This window comes from Calliphora vicina, chromosome 4 (assembly GCF_958450345.1).
Source record: "Calliphora vicina chromosome 4, idCalVici1.1, whole genome shotgun sequence".
Lineage (NCBI taxonomy): Eukaryota > Metazoa > Arthropoda > Insecta > Diptera > Calliphoridae > Calliphora > Calliphora vicina.
In genome coordinates, this window is record NC_088783.1 from 22,217,899 (window position 1) to 22,241,164 (window position 23,266).

Below are 23,266 nucleotides of genomic sequence, written 5' to 3' on the forward strand. Positions count from 1 at the left end.
TAAATTTTGTTTACCTAAAAATATTTAAAATTTTGAAGTATAATTTGGTGAAGGGTATATAAGATTCGGCACAGCCGAATATAGCACTCTTACTTGTTTTTGTTTGTTTTCGCTTTCGTTCCTTCTGGTTTTCAAGAGAGGGCCAAGAAGAGTTTTATTTTGTTTGTATTAGTGATTATCTATGTGAGTTTTTGTTTGTTTATTTTCACAATTAGTAGAAGTGTGCGCCTTTTTAAACGTCAGGCATAAAAAAAGAGGCGGAGACTTTGCGGTAATTTATTGTAAACACATTTATTAGAGGTTAGTTGTTAATGGGTGAGAGCAGAGATGCCAGACATTAGTTAAACTTTATTAAAGGGACTTAAAGTTAATAGGTAGTAAACAGGAACTGGCAGAACAAAATGTTCACGAAGGTTAGAGAACTGTCTAGTTTTGGATTGCTATATGAAAGTAGAATTAGTTACATATTTGCACAATATTATAAGAAGTAAAATAGAGAAATAAAATGTCGAACTTTACTTTCATTTCATTGTAAAAAAGGGACTGGAATACATTGCAGCGCCTAGGAAGTATGAACGATCTAAGAAGACTACATTTACCCAATAGTAAATCAATTCTATGAATTGGTCTGACTGGACAGTCAGCCATAAGAATCAAAGCAAAAACAAGCATTCCAAGACTTCAGGCGGGTATATCCATATTTTTTCTGAGAACAAAACGATCATTAGATCTTTGGAGAGTATGCTCATTAAAGATATTGAATTGAAATTTTCATAAAAATATATCCCTGGATATAGGATCATGGAAGGTTACTATTTGGTGGATGATATTAAGATGAGATCGATAGTTCTCTTATGTTCGCAACACCAACAGATAGATATCTACCGTGTAAAATACCCAGCAGATAAATTTATGTCATTAATTTCAAATCAATATCTACGGGTAAAAATTACCAAATATATGTACTCCATAAGGAACTACGGAATGATAAAGAGCTGGTAGGAAGATAGACAGATAATGTTGATTGCAATCAATTGTCCAGAACTTATCTTTGCAATTTAGTTGCGATGGTAAAGGTCCATTGATCTCTAATTCACACTTATAGTAGGAGAATACAGAACATCATCTTTGGTATAATAAAGATTCATTGCCTACCGGTTGTATTTCACACTCTAATTAACTGAATGACAATGCAATCAGAGTTAACATTACTCAAAATGGAGCTGAATATGCACCAAGTACCAAGGTGGTCCAAATACAAGTATCAGTTTAAAAATTGAATAAGATGAACTAAATTTAATTTATTTTGGTCATTACAAATATTCCCATCATTGAAGGAACACGATTTCATTCATATGGCTGCAGAGCCTGGCTTCGCAGTAGCTTATCCTGTCAGTCCAATTTTCCAAGACCGCGTTGACGGTTTCGAGCCATTCTCACCAATTAGCCTTACAGGTGTGGCGCGTTTTTTGATTATTCGCATAGCATCGTTATTTAACGGCACCCTACAAGAAAAAGTCTAAATGGGCCAAATTGCAGCTCAGAAGCATCGAATTTCCAGCAGATATTTACATAGACGAAAATTCTATGACATCATTTCGGATAGAGAAATTAGCAAAGTGGTGCTTCTGTAAACTGAAGAAGAAGTTAAATTTGACAGCCTTAAGGAATAATAATCATTATTGACGTTTACATAAAATCCAGGATGAGTCGATATAAGAAATAGCCAAAAGAAACATCTGTAGTTTCTAAAAAGCCTATTTATTTCTGATGAAGGAGAAGGAATTACCGAACATTTAGTGACGGAGCTGCATTAAAGCCTGCCGGATATCAAGTTAGAACTTGGACTCTCGGAATTATGTAAGAATTTCACATAACAGTATAATCAGAATAAAAAACCATGTAGTATTGCAATTTTATCTGGCAACTTCAGTTGAGCAAATTCTCTATTTTGCATTCATTTGCAAAAAAAACATAAAAAGGCATAAGCGCCATCGCTATCTGACGGCGCTACTATAAAACCATAAAACCACACATAAAACAACTGAACAAACATTAGTGAAACCCCTACATACCCATACAAGCACCAACCCAAACAACCAACAAAAGAGAGCAAACAAAAAGATAAAACCAGCCATTAAAGTAAATACAAAAGCAGATAAAACCAAAACACAATAACTCTTAACAAATCTCTATACAATAAAGACAGCCATCTCTTTCTACTGCACAGCCCTACCCGGTACATAAAAACAATATGGCTACCACAGCAAACAAAAGAGTGAGAAGAATAGAAACAGTTTTGTTGTTATAACAGTGAAGCTAATAAGAAATTACACAGAGTTGTTTAGAGTGGAGTGAGTGGTTTGGTTGGAACCACTACAAAGAAGAAAAGAAAACAGAACAAAACAAAGCAAATGAGAAGTCGTTGCCGTCGTCGTTGTTGGCGTTGTCGCAGTCGTCTTCTTGCGGTGAGTTAACCAAACGAAACTCAGTCAACATTTAGAACTTGACGACGCGTGAACGTGGTGGAGAGTAATTGTGTATGACGTCGCGTGTTTGTTAAGAAAGCTTGAAAAAGAAGTTTGTGGTATTTTTCTTAAACAAAACGAAAAAATTTACGAAAATTTCTGTTACACAAAACAAAAAAAATATATATAAAGAAAAATTCAATCCAAAAAAGTGAAAATTAAGTTAAAAGTCTTAATAAAGAAAGAAAAAACAACCAAAGTTTAATAAGAAAATTAATACAAAAGTTAAATTAAAAAATAAGAAATAAATAAAAAGTTCCTAAAATATTATCTTAAAAAATAAAAATTTCTTAAAGATAAATTTTTAATAATTGTCAATTTACTAATTAACTTAAAATCAAAGCTTTATAAAAGCTATTTCTACACAAAGTTCATCTATCATCATACAAAATGTTAGTGCCGTCGGATATGATAGCGGCACAATCCAAAATGGTCTATCAAATGAACAAATACTGTGCAGATCGTGTGCAAACACGCAAAGCCCAGATACACAAACAAATCCTGGAGGTTTGTCGCATTGTACAAGACGTCCTCAAAGAAGTCGAGGTCCAAGAACCCCGTTTCATATCCTCCCTCAACGATTACAATGGTCGCTTTGAGGGTTTGGAGGTCATATCACCCACAGAATTCGAAATCATCATATATCTAAATCAAATGGGTGTCTTGAATTTTGTCGATGATGGCACACTGCCTGGCTGTGCGGTGCTGAAGCTCAGTGATGGCCGTAAACGTTCCATGTCTCTATGGGTAGAATTTATAACAGCTTCCGGCTACTTGTCAGCCCGTAAGATACGTTCACGTTTCCAGACGTTAGTTGCCCAAGCTTGTGATAAATGTGCTTATCGAGATATTGTGAAAATGATTGCCGACACGACCGAGGTCAAGTTGCGCATACGCGAAAGGATTATTGTACAAATAACGCCCGCCTTCAAGTGTGCCGGTCTTTGGCCACGTTCTGCCTCACACTGGCCCATACCGGGCATACCATGGCCACATCCCAACATTGTTGCAGAGGTTAAGACTGAAGGTTTCGATATGTTGTCGAAGGAATGTATTGCGTTGCAGGGTAAAAACTCCGCCATGGAGGGTGATGCCTGGGTGCTGAGCTTTACAGATGCCGAAAATCGTTTATTACAAGGTAAGTTGAGGTTTAGGAGAATTTGATTTCGAAAGGGAAAAATACCGTCGGCAGTTGTGACGAGGCTTTTATAAAGATGTTTTATAAGATTACCTATGTTATTCTTGAAGAATCTAATAAGTTTGCTAGATTCGTATTTACTTTACATCTAGGAATTTTTAGTGACCGCGATTGTGTAGCTAACTTATGTAGTTAAAACATACGAGAGGAAATAAATGGATTTATTTTCTTCGTCTCCCAAATATATCCAGAAAATAGCATGCAAATATATCGAGTTCCCCAAATCTATCTTTAGGAAACATGAAACTTTAGTTTAATGGGTAAGATTGAACAAAGAGGGGTTGCTCCCTAAAGAGACTGTATACTGTAACCCAGATCAGATTTGCCGATCAACTCTGCAACAGTATTTCACCTTTACTTCTGAATATAGGAAATGAAACATTGATTTTAAAATGTTTTATTTCCGGAAAGTAAACTTAAAAATTTGCGTTGTAAAGTTTACATTAATACTATTTGGATATTTCCTATTAGTACAATGCCAGATACATGCACCTTCATTTTCCGAAACTATCGAGTTTTACACAAGTTCTCTAAAAATCATAGTTGACAATTTCGGTCAACATCTATCTAATGAATAAAGTCTCAGAATTTCCTGATTTTCCCTGTAATCAGTTGATTACACAGCACGCTCGACAATAGAAACAAGCATTAAGCGCTAAATTCGATTAAATAAATTCTGTCTAAAACTATGTAAATCACACAATCCAAAATATTTTTCCCAAATTCTTAACTTGATCTATAAAGTTCCGTCGGCAAATCGTTAAGTTTGGAATTATGTGCAAAATATTCTTTTGGGCGATATCTGGATAGATTTGTTAACCAATAAATCGATCTTGAATATATGGGTTTCCCCTTGTCCAATTTAGCATAGAATACTTCTGGTACGCAATCCTGTTTGATAACGGAATTTATTGGTAATGAAATTATTCTGAATGCGAAAGATTGCGTTATAGTCTTTCATTTTCCGCAAACAAACTAATTTTGGTGTTACGTTATTTTTGATTTCTTAATCGATTTTCAATTGCTGCAATTATAAATTGAAATGCCAATAAAAATAATTTAAACGAAGTTATCAAAACGAAGATTTTTGGAGATAAAAATAATCCTTTAGAATTAGAAAATATGTGATCTATTAAAGCTACCAATTGCCTATTATGCACTCAAGTTCGTTTTTCAATTAATATCTAAATATTTACCATATGTGATTATGATTTCACAAAGTTGAAAACAATTCCACGTAGTGGATAACTTAAATTTTATTACTTTTTATTAATTTGCATCACATTTCTTGCGTAAATTCTTTTCATTTATTTGCTATTTGTCATATATGATCCGTTTATTGAAAAATTATTCCTGAAATCGATCAAAATTCATCTTGCCAAATCGATCGGTTCTCATCACTTTCTTGTGTATTCCATTTTCGGTGGGATAAATAATTTGATTAGTCCGCTGGTCATCACACTGAAGTCTTATATACTATCTTATATCCAATCATCAAGAGCTTCTGAACATAACCCAGTGAAGCAGATGAAGCTTCATGATCCTTCAAGCATTTTTCTTTTAGAGAAATCAACCAGCCAAAGAAAGAAGTTGTTAATTATGCGAAACACTTTGACTGAAAATGACGTCTTTTCAAAATGATAAACATTATTAAAGACTTTTTGATATGGATTTGCTATTTCTTTAGTGACCTTTTTACAACATACACTCATGGTGTGGTTATGGTAATTTAAGTTTGTTCTGATGTTTCTAACATCCAAAAACCCACATAGCCCTCATTAAAATATCTTTCTGGAATAGATCTTGACCGGTCTTAAATACGAGGTGTTAAAAAGTCCGTGCATTTTTTAATATACCACCGATTTTTGGATCAAAAATTATTTTATTTTTCAACATAGTCTCCTTTGAACTCTACACACTTTGTCAAACGTTACTCCAGCATTTGTATCCCTTCCAAAAAATAAGATTTGTCGAGGTCATCACAAAAGCCGGAACTCAAGTCTATATCCGGAGCATAATGAGGAAGAGGTAACAATTCTTAGCCTAATTCATGGATTTTTGCCAGGGAAACTGCACATGTTTGTACCCCGATTGTGAGCAAACGCAGCAGCCATCTTGCAGAATGCTTTCTCATGATCATTCAAAGTTGAAACCTCTGAGCCATGTGAGATTCCTATGGCTTCTACAATCTCTCTACTTTTAATCTTCGATCGGCCAACACCATATCGTGATTTTTTTTCAATTGGTTCGAGTATAGAGACCCCAACAGGGAGTCCTGAACGTTCAGCATTTTCTGTGCTTGTACTAAAGCAGTGTTGCCTTTCAGTTAAGAGCAGGGAAATTCAAAAAGTCGCGGACTTATTGACTCACCCTCGTATGTAAAAATATGCTGCTACCGTGATTAAATTCAGGACAAGTCAATTCTAAAATTATATGACAGAATTTGGAGAAAATTGGTTCACAATTGACCCTAATACAATAGGGTGAATTCCAAAATGTATGTATACAATGCAACCTTAAAAATTCGAGCGATTCTTAACACAACCGTGTAAACTTTGATAATGTTTCATATCGCAAAATGTAAGAAAAAGTAAAAACAGGCAGTATGATAAGTTTTTTTTTTAAATTTTAACTACGCGTTTCATTGCGTTGTCTTGATAAAGATGTGACTGCATTGCATACATACATTTTGGAATTCACCCATACAGTTCATAATAAAGATTTTTAGTGTCATAATAAGGTTCTACATCAATAAAGCAGAATTTCCATGAAGATCGGTCCACTATTAAGACACAATATACAGTCTCTTTTTCAGAAACTCACTTTAATGCACATGAATTACTTATTCATGTTAGTATCGTAATAAAATTTCGCTTATATAAATGTTGATGTTAAGATAATACACAAAATAGTTTCTTTACTAAATTCTGTAACATTCCAAAACATACTTTTACGCACCATAAGACTTTAATCGAAACCTTTGCACAGAATTCTGAGAAATTAGTCGATAAGTGAACAAGCTCTGATTTTAATGTGAAAAAAAAAATTATCGATGTAAACTTGAACATGACGTATTATGATATCACTTGACCAAATTATATGAAGATCAGTTGAAAATTTACCATTTTAAACGCTTAATGATATCAGTAAAATAAAATTTGAGTGTTATTTAAAGTCATTTATTAACAGATTGGTTTCATAAGTATCTATCGTTTAAGAATCGTTCAAGAATAAATAGTTAAATACCGAAAACTTCCCAGCAGTTACGCAAGTAGTCACTGTGTCCCTTACTGACAGTAATTATCACTAATGTCTGATCTACTCCAATTTATATATTTTAGAACTCTGTGTTCTTTGTGGTGCAGTCTGAAGACAATTGTCACTTAAGTGTATCTAAGTAATCTAAAGTGTAGTCACTTCAAGTGTTTATTTTATACTACACTTTAGAAAGTAGTTATATTGTCTTTTTAACTGACTATTTGAAGTCAATTAGCACTAGGGTTCCTAATTTCCCGGACTTTTTTCTTTCCCGGGAGGAAATTAAAAAATCGTTTCAATCCCCGGAATTTTTTAATACTAAATTAAACCAAAAACCAGAAAATTTGTTTCGAATAAATTGAATTGTACCAGGGTTTTGAAAGAAGTATACAGTGTTGGTCCAGCCTTTATAAGGGTTTCTAATTTAATATTGGCATTTTATCGGTATTGTCAGAGTCGTAGTATAAAATCAATAAATTCTTTGTTTAATTAAAAAACTTATGAATTGATTGTAAACAAATTTGAACCACTATTATTGTTATTACTTTCTCTAAATATGAATAATATTCATTGAATATCCCTAAAAGTTGTAATGTTAGGCATCTTAATAATTCCTTTAAGAACATAAACTTTAAATTAGATTCATTCTTAAAAACCAAATTTTACTGATGTGGTTTGAGTTGAGCGAAAAAAAATTCGCTTATTTCAACCGTAATACTTCTTTGCCAACTGACTATCTGTTGCTAGAACCGAAAAAATCTATGGATATAATAGAATAATTCAATTAGCAACAAATTTTGCCATCGAAATGAATCTGAAAATTTTAACTTTTAGAAGAAAACTTATGAAAAAATTCCCTAAAAATTCCCGAAAATTAACAAAAAAATATTCCCGGGAATTCCCGGTAAATTTTTCCCGCGTAGGTACCATAATTAGCACCCGTACATGTAAACAAATCTAGTTATGTAGCTGATCGAGTAACTAGTTAGGTAGCTACTAGCTAGTAAGGTAACTGACGCAATGTAACCAGTATTTGAATCCAACCCGTGTTAAAATAACTAGTCACCTAGCTAGTTATGTAACTAGTTGTCACCCTAAATGATAGATAAAATCAATAGGTCGGGACAGTCTCCTAGAACTGCTGGGTTATGTTCAAGTTTTTCATGTACAAATTCTTTACAAGATTTTCTTGCAACAGTGACTTTGAGACATTTGAAATCATATGCAATTAAATCCATATTTTAAGTGGATGCATTTTTAACTATATTTTCCGAGTTTACCTTGAAACACAAGCACTTATGAAGTGTTTTTCTAAGAAACTTATTTCAAATGATGATATTGTGACTTACATTCAATTTTAAATCATACAAAATCGTCTCGATTTATAGCAAAAAATGTTATCTAATTGATTTAGTGTTTTAGCAGCCAAAAACATTTTTTATTATTAAATTAAGTTGGAAAATCTTTGAAGCTGCTTTTATCAAATCTAAACACATCATTCCTAAATTTAACACCACAATAGCATGAAATAAAACCAATATTTACAATTTAATTTTATAACAAAACAATACGATCACAAATTAAGATGTCAAAATAGACTTTAGCTATAAATCCCCCACAAACGTGCTGCTAACTACTCGATTATAAATAAATGTGTCTAAAAACACAACAAAAAAAGCATTAACGATCGTGGTAAACAACAACAAAAAGGTGACACTGACTAAATTACTGGCGTCTAAAATATGAAATCATAAACTGAAAAACGACAGTAGAAAGATACACAATAAAATTTACCAACTTAATAAAAGTAAAAACACTAACCGGCCGGCTGGCCGACCACATGAATACTCATATAATACACCTGAAAATGTCATGTCAGCGGGGGTATAGAACATTAAAAAAATGTTACGAAAATTAAATAAAATATATAGAATTAAGAGAGAGAAAAAACCCACTTAGAGGCATTTTGGAGCTGGAAACAAGAAACAGACGTCAGTCAGTGTATACCAACCAATATTTATGGTCAGTAATCAGTGACACACTTAAACTATAATTGATTTATTTGAGAGCTTTAAATGCCGATTGATATAATGACTTGTAAATTAAAATTCAAATAAAACAAACGATAAGCAATTTTTATTCACAATCCTATTATAACAACTCAACTTAGATATTTCATTTAAAATATTCGTATTTATTAATTACTAAAACTTAATGCAATAATAACTATGAGTGACAAACATGATTTGGCCAACTCATGGTGTAATATTAATTTGTTTAATTTTCTTTACCATTTAATTATTATTATTAAAATGTCGGTTGATTGTTTTCTTTTTTTTCACTTGAACAAAGTCTAAACCACTTTATTAGACTTCCAACAAATAATTAAATGTTACATAGATTACTATTTAAAGTCAATTTAAACTCATACATTTTTTAAATTTATTCAATCAAAAAGGGTGTCTCACTGGAAGGTGTTTTAAGCTAGAAGAAAATATTTATAGATCTTTTAGCTATGAACTTTTTCCCATCTTTATGACAACATATGGATTCTGAGCCAAAAGAACTGCTCAGAATCCATATGAACCAAAACCAGAGAGAGCGTTCTGCATCGATTAAAACAAATCTGAGGCTGAGGCAAAACTTCCCAATCACTTCATTCTAAATACTTTTTAACAGCTATTGCAACATGTGACCTAGCTTTTTATGATGGAATATTACGGTTTAATATCTGGCATTTTTCGTCCAATGTTCGCTTCAAACGAATCAGTTGCGTTCATTACAGGTTTCCTGTGATGGTCTGGTCAGATTTCAGTAGCCCTTAATCTCTTGCTCCCACTAAATACAGATCATTAGCATAGCGCCATAGATATTTGGCTTTGGTGTCGATTCGGCTGGTTTTGCCGAGCTTCACATATGATCTCTTACTCTTCGTTTTATTGTAATTGATCCATTTTCATCGCAAGTAATAATTCGGTGCAAAAATGATTAAGATTAAAAACATTATATTTATTTCCTTCCCAAATAACACCCATTTTTCCTAGTCCACATATAATTTTAGCTGTCGATTCTCCCCAAAAATCATTCTCGAATTCATAAATAAACAAATACACAAATACACTTTTGTTTTTTTTTTCAAATAAAATAAAAAGATTATAATCTTACGATAAGCGTTACGTTCGAAAAGCCAAGCAAACTAAAACCCTAAAATACCTACTTTGTATACAAAAGAAATTCCAGGTTTTTTAACATGAAAACTGATCATAAATCTGTGTGAAACATTGAAATTTAATCTAAACGACAACGACGACAATTTTGTTTCTTGTTTTATTTAGTTTTTTATTGATGTTTTTGTTGTTGTTGTTCTTGCTATTGATTTTATTTCAAAATTTATTTGTTTTTTATTAAATGTTTATTTTGTTGTCGTCAAACGACAGCACAGATTTCTTTTGTTTTAAAATTTTCAGAAAATCGAAGAAGAAAAAGGTTTTTGTTTGAAAAGTACATTTGTTTTGTTAAAAAATAAAAAAAAAACTTGTTTTGGAGTCTTAAATTCAAGTAAAAATTTCAAAAAGTTTTTTTTGTAAAGAATGTAATTAATATTGAAATATATAAAATTTTGTGTAAATATATGCACAATGGGAACATATTACATTTACTTGCATTTATAGTATATGTACTTAAAATTTAAGATTTTTCAAAAAACTAAATTTAAAATTCTTATTTTGTATTACTAATCTCAATGCTAAATTTTGTTGAACTATATATTTACACTGTTTAAATATTTGACAAAATCAACACGACCAATAAATTATCAATATATATAATTTAGTAAGGATTATTCATTTTTATTATTGATTTGTATAGAAGCAAAGTCTTCTATTTCCATTTTTTCGTGAACTTATGTAATAATGCCATCTGGTTTTATTTGATGAATGCTTGTGATCAGTCAATAATCCAGCAACAAATACGCTTTTAACCTATATAAATCAATGCTCAATAATTACTGATTTACATGGGGGTTACACGATCAAGTTTTGTCTTTCAAGTTTTAATACACTCACACTTTTAAGAATTGAAACGATTTCAATTCAATTTCTCATTCAAGTTGGTGTTTCAATTTTCAATCAAGAAAACAGCTGATTACATTTTGATTGTACACTTTGTACTAAAATTGTTTTCATGTTGCGTCACAGCTTTAAATTTTTATAAATTTTGGCAAACAGTATATGTAAAAAACAATCAAGAAAAACTGCAGTGTTTAGCAAAGACTGCAATTGGACATTTATCATTATTATCAACAATTTTACCATATTTTCCAAAAATTGCATACTTTTTGCAAATTACTTTGTTTAATTACACGATACAACAAAATCAATTTTTTTCCAAAATTACAAGGTCCGACAAATAAATTTTGATAGAGGAGACAAAATAAAAAGACACTTGTATCGGCGTTTTGAAAGTTTACATCTGAATTTCATTTAAGGGGGGTTGTTAATCGTCAAAAGAAACCATGTAATCCTTCATTTTAGCTATAAAATGTGTTCAGCAAATTTATGTAAAATGTTACGGAGAACATTTTTGTAGAATATGTTAACCATCTAAATCCTCAAGGTATGGTTCTTTTTGTCTTTCTTTTAAAAAAGAGCAACAAACACCATTAAAACAGGGATTTAAGGGGTTAAAATGTTCCGTAAAAATATTATCCGTGAAATTTTACTATAAGTCCCTGAATACACCTAAACAGAAAATTCAACCAGAATGTCAGAAATAAAAGAAAAGAGAACTTAGGGTTAATTTCGCATTTAGTACCTCAAAGTACCCGAATATAACATTGTATGGAGACTAGTCCAGCCAGTGCCGGACGAAAAATTCTTTATTCATGGTTGTTTTGATTAAATTGGCATTCTTCCTTCTAGTCTTTGAATTAGGTCTGCTGTGTCCTTCCTTCTTAATCGAGTTATCAGTTATCTAATATATTGCGTACCAGTGGATTTGAATGAATTTCAAGTTTTTTAAAATATTTTTCTACATTTTTCGTGATCTCAGTTTTTACAAGGGGCACATTTTGATATTTGTGTATATTCGCATTTTTCATATACCAGGGGGCAACTGTGATCATTCTTAAAAACTTGTTTTGGCTTCTTTGGATCTTTTCTACATTTGACGCTTAGGCCGTGTCCCATAGCTGTATGCCATAATACCATATCGGTTTTATATGATCATGTTTAAAGTAGAAGTTTACAATATAAACTTAGCGTAGAGTTGAATTTATTTCAATTTCATTTGAGTCAACTTTGCATCTATATGACTTTTCCATGTAAGGCGACGATCGAGATGTATTCCGAGGTATTTCACTTCCGATTGTTGAATTATTGATATGAATAGGGGGTATGATTCTCTACGCAATGTAAATGTTATATGTGTACATTTTTCCTAGTTGACTTTAATTTTCCATTGTTCTAACCATTTGTATACCCTACACCACCATAGTTGGAAGGGTATAATGCGTTTGTGCAGATGTTTGTAACGCCCAAAAATATTAGTCTAACACCAACCTTAAAGTATACTGATCGACTTAGAATTACTTTCTGAGTCAGGCTTGACCGACCATACTTTCTTACTTGTTCTAATTCAAATATGTGATTTTGTAAGTAACGAGACGCTTCTTGAGGCTTTTCATGAATGCTTAGAAAAGCAGTATCATCAGCAAATGTTGATGTATGAGCGCGATTGTTAGTTGGAATATCAGACGAATATATCAAATAAAAAAAGGGGCCCAGGATACTGCCTTGGGGGACTCCAACTTCAATGGGTTATGGAGTACTTAAAAAGTCTCCTTCTTCTACCAGTTAAATAGCTTATGTGTATTTATGACTGCTCAAAAAGTATTCCAGGGGGACTTTTGTATTGGGTGAAATCATGGACCTATAAAGAAAATGTTCAATTTGTGGAAAATTTCAGCCAACTAGCTCCTTTAATTTGCGCCCGATCGTGCTTTCAACAGTCAGACGGACGGACATAGCTCGATCGTCTTAGAATTTTAAAGGACCCAGATGTGTTACAAACCGAATGAAAAAATCAATGTATCTTAAATTTATACAGGAATCTACACATATTTCGCTCCAAATAAGTTTTATGTATACGGAATTCATGCCACTTCCGAAAATTCAACAGAAATATGTTACATATAGACAGAAATTTCATGGTGATCAGTCCATAATTAGTCATAGCTCCCATATAAGGTCAACTTCAATCATTTACGAAAATAAATTCCTATATATCATCAGTAGAGTTCGGATTTTTGCTTCGATATGCTTCGAAAAAATCAAAATATAACAATTTTCACTTTTGTTCTTCAAATTATACTAACTACTAACAATTAAATAGTTAAAGTTTTAGAATTATAATTGTTTTTCTGAATATATTAATTACAATATCTTTGGATTATTACTTGTTTAATGTCATAATCTTTAGAGTCTCCATAATTACCTTTTACAATTATTAAAATATTGATCGTCATTTCGCAATAAATTACTGTGAAGAGCGGTAAATGTGTATGTGGAAGTTACAAAATCTTTCGATATCTCAATCTCTTATAAATCCAAAATAAAATGAAAAAAGTTTTTTTGATAGTTTAAAAAAATTATTTTCCATTGCTGATAGATAAATGAAGAGACTTACTGGCAGTTTATCTATGTCAACAACATGTGATGTTATTTCTATGACAAATTCTATAAAAAAATACTTTTTGCCGAGATAATTATTGCCCATTGACCACAAAAATAGCATTTTTATTAAAAATTTAGATAATACACATAAGTATGCATTTTGAAGGAAAATATAACAAAATTTGCATATGGACGGGTAACAGTTAAATGACAGATGTATCCCAATAAATTTATTTATTAAAATTTGTGAAGAAATCTGAAAAACTCGATGCTACATTTTTTTATTTAATGATAAACTAGAATTTTATTTAAAAATAATTACCAATCAATCAATAAATACTAGGGTATTCAATCGTTAATCGGTTAACCGATTAATTTTGGACTGTTAACTGTTCAAATAATTAAAAATTGCTGATTTTCAAATAACAAATAAACCGATTAATTTGTTTCGATTAACCGATTAACCGAAATTCCGTTTTTTTTGCACTTTAACATATTTTTTGTATTTATTTTTCCAATTCAATTACAAATTTCAAATTAAAATTATATATTTTTTCGAACATCCAAAAAAAATGTTTAGTGGGAATAACAACCGACATATTTAATTTGCATGTATTTAAAACTTTGTTTGCATTTACATGTACAGAACTTAACGAAACTAAACGACTTAACTACTAAAGTATTTAATATCTAAAACAATCCAAAAAGGAACTGAGATATTGAATATTCTTCATATTGCTTTCGATTTCTCCAACATCTACAATCAGCGAGAGAGTTTTTTCCAAGTCAAGTTTTATTAAATCTAAAGAAAAAAAATAAATTATATTCTTTTTATAAAAGATTATTTCAGAAGATCTCACTAAAATCGTAAAAAAACTCAAATGTGTATACAAAAAGGATCTCAAATAGGTACCATATTTGCTATTATTTTTTGGTTGAATTGTTATGTTTTGTTTGTTTTTTTATGTTTTTGTACACAAAATTCGTGGTTGTATTTTCAATTTAAAATTAAAATAGATATTATTCGGTTAATCGAATAATTTTAAATTAACCGATTACTAACCGAATAAATCTAAACCCCGATTAATTATTTGCTCGGTTAACTGATTAAATCAGAAACGCGATTAATTGAATACCCTAATAAATACTCATCAAATAATAACTAGACTATTATCCATTGCTTCGGAATCTATTTGTCAACAGTAAATTTTGCTCCGATAAAATTTTCTACCTATGAAAATGTTTTGATAGAATTTTATTATGTATTTCCTTTTTCCTTTTAAACAAAAAAAATTCCCCTGCATTTGTCACATGCTGGCAATGATGACGATTAAAATAAAATATTTCCCTTTAATAAACAAAAAACTGTACAAAACTTTTATTGTCAAAACAAATAAAAATTTAAAAAAAAAATAATTTATGGAACTAATGTCCAAAACAGTTAAAGAAATTATCAAAGTTTTGTATTTAAGTTCTGCTGGTTATAACAACTAGTAAATTTATAATTTATTGTGTTTTATCGCATTTAATTTCATTTACCTGTATTTATTTTTGTCATTAATTTGTGATCATTATAATTCATTTTTTGTTTTGTAGTTTCATGTTTAAAAATTATTTTTAAATCATTTAATTATTTCCCTCTTGTTTTTATTTAATTTATATTAAGTGAGAAATGATTAGATTAGCTGAAATGAAATTTTGGTTTATTTAGCGACCAAGAAAATAAAAGATTTTAACAAAATTTCGTGATAATTAATTAAGCACATACTTGAAAGTTTTGTGCGTTATTTGAAATTAGTTGGTGAAATAAATGTTTGTTTTTATTTTTAAAAGTGAAAATAACAAAAATAAAATTTGAACTTTTTAATTCATATTGAAGAGATTAGAACACAAATCGTGTGACTAAACGTATTAACTATATGGGACAATCCCAAGAAACCATGACACAGTGGTGTAGAATTAGTATTCAATATAAAAACTAAAGATAATGTAGGCGAAATAAAGAATTGAATAATCCAAAATTTTCAATTTAGGAAATAGAAAGTCAACTTTGTCGCATTTGAGGGCTTATATTCAAAAAGATTTATCTGTAGGTCTATCTATACTACAGATAGCCCTTATTGATTATAAGCCCTTGATAGTTTTAAACAATTTTCCATCTAAGTGTTTTCATCCGCCCAAAAATATGGACAATGAATTCTTAACCAGGCAATAATTTTCTAGTAATAATTTTCAATCGCTCCATTTGTATTATTTTACGATTGGCCAAACTGTGTGTTAAAATTCCACGCGGTAGTTTACAAAATCTATTTTTATTAAACGGATTATGATTTATTTTAAAAATATAAAACAACACCAACTCTTGACTTTTAAACGACTTCAACTAGTACAAGCAAATTTCGATTAAAATAAAAAAAAACATCAAACAAGTGGTTGTTGATTATTAATTATTAAAGCGGTAATGACAGAAATAACCAAAACAAATTAATAAATACATAAATAAATCCAATTAAAAACAACAAAAAAATAATTACCAAGAAAAATATATAAAAAAAATAAATTTCAAAATTGACCCCGACGTGATTTGAACACGCAACCTTCTGATCTGGAGTCAGACGCGCTACCGTTGCGCCACGGAGTCTTATTTTTAATCCACAACAAAATGTTAATAAAAACAACTGCTAAAAGAAACACAGAAAATGAAAGAGACAAAAGAATTATTCTTAAAATAACCCAAAAATATCTCTCTCACTCTTTTGACTAACTGTAATAACAAAAGAGTAGTAAACACAAACAAAACAATTTTGATTTTTATTGTTTGTTTTTGTTTTGTTTTTTATTAATAAACACATTGTTTTTGTTTGTTTTTTGTTGCTATACTTTTGTTAATAAACCAATTTATTTATTTTTATTATTTTCTCTGCTCATTTCAGGTGCCAGCCGCCGTAGATGTTTAAGTATTTTAAAAACCCTGCGTGATCGTCATTTAGACCTGCCCGGCAATCCAGTGACTTCGTACCATTTGAAAACATTGCTGCTGTACGAATGCGAAAAACATCCCCGGGAAATGGAGTGGGAGGAGAATTGTATTGCCGACCGTATCAATGGCATATTTTTGCAATTAATCTCATGCTTACAGTGCCGCCGTTGTCCACATTATTTTTTGCCCAATATGGATTTATTTAAAGGCAAATCGCCGGGTGCTTTAGAAAATGCCGCCAAACAAGTTTGGCGCCTAACACGCATAATGTTAACAAATGCACGATGTCTAGAGGAATTGTAAGCTCAATAGAAGAAAAACAGTTGTGCACAAATTGTATTTACTAGATTCATACATAATTAGAGTACTCAAAAGCCCCTTTTGGGGCACTCTAAACAAACAACAAACTCAAAGATATTGTTAACAAAAGAAAAGAAAAAACTTAATTGTATAATAGTTAAACAACAAATTTTTGCTTATTTAATTTATTAGATTTTTTTAGTTTGTAACTTTTAGTTTTAGTTTGTAGGTAAATTATTGAGTGTGTTCGAGCGAAGGGTGTTTGGTTGTTGAATAGAAAATTTGTGATTTTCTGAGAGATTTAAAATAATTTTTCTATAGAAGCAAAAAGTATACACTACATTTTCTATAGAAAACATTATTTTTAGAAAAAACTGTTATACTGAAATTTGTCTTTAGATAAAACTATTACACTGAAATATTTCAATACAAAAAAATGTTATACTGAAATTTTTTGTATAACAAATTTTTATATACAATACTTTTTATTGATAAAACAGTTTTACACAAATGTTTCTATAGATAAACTGTTATACAGAAAATTGTCTATAAAAACCTGTTATACTGAAATTTTTCTATAGAAAAAACTATTAGATGAAACTATTACAGTGAAATATTTCTATAGTTAAAACTGTTATACTGAAATTTTTGTATAGAAAAAATGTGTATTTATACACAATAGTTTTATAGATTAAACTGTTTTACACAAAATTGTTATACGGAAATGTTTCTATAAAAAACTGTTATACTGAAATATTTCTATAGACAAAATTGTTATACAGAATTCGATTAATAAAAACCTTTTTTTACTGAAATTTTTCTAAAAAAAAACTGTTATACACAAATGATTCTATAGAATAAAATATTATACTGAATTTTGTTCTATAGGAAAGCTGTAATACTGAAATTTTTATATGAAAAAAAAATTGTTATACACTAAACTGTCTATAGCAAAAACTGTTATACTGAAATTTTTCTGTAGAGAAAACTTTTATATTGAAATTTTTTATAGAAAAAAATATTATAAACAATATATTCTATAGAAAAAACTGTTATACTGAAATTTTGTATAGAAAAAATTTTCATACACTAAATTTACTATAGAAAAAACCATTATATAAATATTTTTCTATAGAATAAATTGTAATCAAGATTTTTTTTAATAACAAAAAACAGAAAAAGCTGTTGTACACACATTTTTATATAGAATAAAATGTTATACGCAATTTTGTTCTATAGAAAACCTGTTATACAGAAATTTTTGTATGGAAAAACTATTTTTTCCACAAAATTTTTTTACACAAAATTTGCTATAGTAAAAACTGTTATACTGAAATTGTTCAGTAAAATTAATTTTTTGTAAAAGAAACTGTTATACAGACATTTTTTTATAGAAAAAACTGTTATACTCAAATTTTTCTATAGAAAAAACTGGTATACACAATTTGTTTATGTATAGAACTGTTATACACACATTTTTCTTTGCCATAAAAAAGTTTTCTATAGAAAATACTATACAAATAATAATCGATCGCAAAAGTCGAGATGGTTTATTCAAAGTAATGGCCATTAGCTATGACCTTTTCATATCTTACTGGCAACATATCAATGGATTCCGTTATAAAATAACTGCTCATGTTTTGAGGCCAAAAACGAATCCAGCCAATTTCGGATATTCTGTTTTGAAGTGAAGCGTTTCCCAGAGAAAGTCTTCTGCATCGATCGAAACAAATAGAAGTCAGACGGGGCACGGTCTGGATTATACAGAGGGTGAAGCAAAACATTCGAACTTATTCATTTTAAATACATTTTAACAGGTATTGTAACATCTGGCTGAGCGTTGTAATGATGGAATATTACAGTTTCATGTCTGGCCGCATAATAGATAGGATCCTTTAGGTTCCACCAAATACCTAAAATTACCTTAGCGCTATGGATATTTTGCTTTGGTGTCGATTCGGCTGGTTGGCCGGGCTTAACATACGATCTATTACGCTTACGCAAGTAATGTGCAAAAATTATTTTGTTTTATAGCGTTCAAGCATCATTTACGACAAGCAAAATCGTCTTTCAAGGTCTCTCGACTTCATTCGTATGGTACCCAATTTTCCTACTTTTGGATTAATCCAGCTACTCGCAAACGTTTTGAAATTGCTCCTTGAGTAGCTCCCAATGATTTTTCAAGCTCTAACATTTATTTCAGTAAAACAGTTTAGAATTTCAAGCAAAATTTTCTGCCAAATTGCCACACGAACACACTAAAAAAACAATAATATTAAAGACAAGACAACCAGTGAGTTTAAAAGAATTATTTTAGCCAGCATTTTTGTTTAAGTTTTATGCCAAAATCATGATTCCTTTTTCATACATTTAAAATAATTAAAAAAAAAAACATGTAAATTTTAAACACAAAAATCCAAAAATTATATTTAGAAAATTTTGATAAACTATTAATTTTGTAAAATAAAATATTAGAATTACTTAAATCTAAAAAAATATAACTAAGTTTAAGGTGCTTTTAAAACAAAGAGAAATTATTTTTTTGCTAAAAGAAAATATAAAAATTATAAACAAGTATACGACTATTTTTTTTTTGGAAAAAAACTAAAAAAAATTCAAATCAAAATTATTATTTAATATATTAATTATAAAGAAATAAATGCTTAAACATATAAACATCTATTTAATTTAATAATAATATTCCTAATAATATACATATATTTACTTAATTAGTTGTATTTATTATTTAAATGTACATTATAAAACAAAGAAAAAACAACAAATGTTAAGCAAATAAATACTGAAAAGTAATTGAAATTAATTTTGAATTTAATTTTTTATTAAAAACTAAATTAATTAACGTTAAATAAATAATAAAAGAAATATTAAACAACAAAACACTACTCTACACAATTTATTATTAATGGTATTGTGACAAACAAATACAATATAGAAAAAGAAATTAAAAATAATGCGTGTTTTTTTCAGTATTTCTGTTTATACACAGTACGTGATTGATTTTAATTTATAATTTAAGGTGGAGTAGGCCCTACATTCAGCAATAAAGTACAAAATCACTCTATAGCTCAGCCGCGTAATGAAATATATTTTTTCCAAACTCATATTTAGAAAACCTAACTCTGCATATAGCATTAATTTTTTATTTAAACCCAAAGGATATGTTATACACAACAGTAAACAGTGAAAAAATCATCACCTTAACCCTTAACTGCTACTGTCTCATTTCACTTGTAACTCCTACATGCATATGTACTCGCTTTTGTATGTATTTACAGCCATTGTGCATAATTTTATTCACAGTTGTTTGTGGAGTTGGTTGGGTCTTCCAACACAATAATTTCATTTTCGTATTCAGTTGTCTGTCATGTTTGGCATTTAAATGAGTCAATAACAAGCCATTTGAAAGACACTTAACAATGGTCATAAAGTAGTTTAAACAATTTTAACAACAATTGAAACATTTGTTGAAAATTAATTTTTAATTCTTAGCTGCCTTAATAATGTATTTTTAGGCCATTATTATTTATTATTAATTTAAATTTATTTTTTTTTACTTATATGTATGTTTATTTATGGGGAAAATGACTCAATTGTTGTGTATTGTTTTTAATACAATTATTTTATGAAATTTATGTGTCTTCAGTTGTAATAAATTTTAACTTCAAATGATTTTAAGAAAATCTTCAGGTTTTGTAAATGGGTCACTTTTGAGTTACGTATGGCGCCGTAGTAGAAATACATAAAAATTATTAAAATAAAAATATTCCAGAAATTCAATATTTAGGTTTATTGTAATAAAATTTAAACCGAAAAAAATTATAATTTTATTAACAATACGTAGCGTCGCACAGTGGAACCATTTGAGTTTTGTCGTTGCAAAAATCATAACTTTTAAACTAAATGAGATAATCAAAAAATTTAAAAGGCATATGACAGATAATTGATCAGCCTATGAAATGAGTGTTGGAATAGGGTTCCACGCTTTTTAGTGCCTTTTAGGGTTAGCAAAGTTTAAATTTGTGGAATATTCAAATTTAGAAAAGTAAAATAAAATATTTTTTTTTAAATTTTTGATTTTTTATGTTTTTTAAGGGCTTTTATGATTTAAAATAATTTAAGAAAATATTTAAAAACTTTTTTTTTTTGAATTTTTTGTAAAATTGTTCAGAAAAAAAATTAAAAAAAATGTTTTTGTTTAATATGTTTTTAAATATATTGTAAAATATTGCTCACAATCTGTAAAATAAGGTTTATCTAATGGGTTTCCACGGTTTTATGTAATTGCCCAAAAATGCATGTAATTGCCCAAAAATGCATGCAACACATTTTTGGAACCATGTCTTTTTTAAAAATTTTACCTCTAGCTAAAATGGAGACAAGGACGGGCAGTTGAACATTTTTGCATTAGGTAAGGGAATAATCTAAATAAGTGAAAATTGATAGTTTTTTTTATTTTCCATCAAAGTTGTGAAATATTGAAAAAATACATTGTTGGTAATTATTGATTTACCCGGACAAACACAAAGCAAAAAGCTCAATTCCCACTAGGGTATTCATTCGACTAATGATTGCTCGATTAATCGAATTATTTCTTACGAATAATTATTCGAACAATTTAAAAATGGCCATTTTCGAATAACGAATAATTCGAACAATTTTATGTAGAATAATCGAATAAAACGAATAAATGTTCATATACATATATTTAAATTTATTAAATTGCTTAACATTTTTCATAATTTCAAATTTAAATAAGTAAGTAACAATGACTCACAAAAATTTTATTGTTTCTGAAATTCGGCAAATAACTAAAGACAAAAGGACTTTCGAGCACTGTAGATGAGTTTTCCGATAGCTCCTTCTATAAATATTACTACATAAAGTTACAATTCTAAAAACAAATCTTCCAAAATTTTTAACTTAGGACTTGTACCAATAAAAATAAATAAAAAGGAATAAAATATTTGTTATTTAGCTGGCGAAATATTAGAAGAATCGCAATTAATAATCAAAATATTAACTTAGATTAAAGTGGAGTTGAATGTGCTGGATAATGTGATTTTGAAAGGGTTGTCGAAAGTGATATTGAGGATGACATTTATAATGATTACATTGAAGTAGATGAAGGCCATGATCTTAAAATATATGTATATAAGTGATGTTATTAACCGCGTACGTAAGTGTTACAAAATATTTAATAAATCGAATGATAAACACAAATATTGCAAACTAACGTTTTGTTGCAAGAAAAGTATGGAGTTCGTCTTATACATGATTTTGAACATGGTTGAACATATTTGTTAACATGGTAATAAACTTTTTGCGTATTTGTAAATGTGTCAATTATGCACTGCCTGACTTCAAATTAGCCACGTTCACTGACAATGATATCAAAATTCGGACGGATTCCCTTTACTGTGTAATTCCCCAAGACCACTTTATTAAGCAAAGATTCGGCAACGTTGATAGAGCTTGATGTATAATACAATTTGTTATAAATAGTTTAGAAATAGTGAATAATTAATTTACTAAAGAATTAGTTACTCAATTTAAAACCCGAATTAATGATCGACATAAAAAGGTTCTTAATACGTTTATATTGTATTTGAATTCAGGATCATGTCCAACTAGCTCAAAGTTTTTAAAGCATAGCTCCAAAACGGAAACTAAAGGGTTTGCTAGTCAATTGTTTTGTAGATAGTTCGGGAGTTAATCTGATCAGAATATTTCTGTTGAAAATTTAATGATGGACTTTGTTTTCGAATGTTTTTTAACATTATTAATACTTGAATTGTTAACTTTAAAATTAATTTTTGTTTTAACAATAAAATATTAAAAAACCAACATCAAAACTTCATTATTTACATTTTTAAACAAATTTTAATTATTCGAATAATTCGATTAATTTTAAAGGTGTGATCGAATTATTCGAACAAGTTAAAAGCTCTTATTCGAATTATTCGTTTTATTCGAACAAGAGAAAAATCGAAAAATAATACCCATTATCAATATGTGACAATAAAATATTTTTCTGATATAGGGGTTATATGGGGGTAGGGTCAATTATGTACCGATCCTTACAAAAGTAGGTACAAATATTTAGGTTCATATAAAACTAGTTTATGTCCAATTTCATAAATTTTAATTATTATAAGACAATTATGAAGTTTCAGGTAACTTTCTGTGGGCAACCTTGAATGGAGACTATGTCTTAGAGACTATGTCTTGAATGTCTTACTTTTTCGCCATACTTTACAGTATTATTTCAGAGTACTTAGAAATAATTTGTGCAACATTGTCGGTTGAGTTA

General features: G+C 29.4%; 1 protein-coding gene and 1 non-coding gene across 2 annotated transcripts; one reads left to right on the top strand and one right to left on the bottom strand.

Annotated features, from left to right (window-relative positions):
- Positions 1-2,835: 2,835 nt before the first annotated feature.
- Positions 2,836-17,170, top strand: mab-21. Its single transcript, XM_065507220.1, has 2 exons — positions 2,836-3,666; positions 16,589-17,170. The coding sequence occupies exons 1-2, from the start codon at positions 2,919-2,921 to the stop codon at positions 16,936-16,938; spliced, it is 1,098 nt and encodes a 365-aa protein (XP_065363292.1). The 5' UTR covers positions 2,836-2,918; the 3' UTR covers positions 16,939-17,170.
- On the bottom strand, positions 16,225-16,296 carry TRNAW-CCA (transfer RNA tryptophan (anticodon CCA)). The gene has a single exon. It is a non-coding gene; the product is annotated as a tRNA-Trp (tRNA).
- Positions 17,171-23,266: the final 6,096 nt, after the last annotated feature.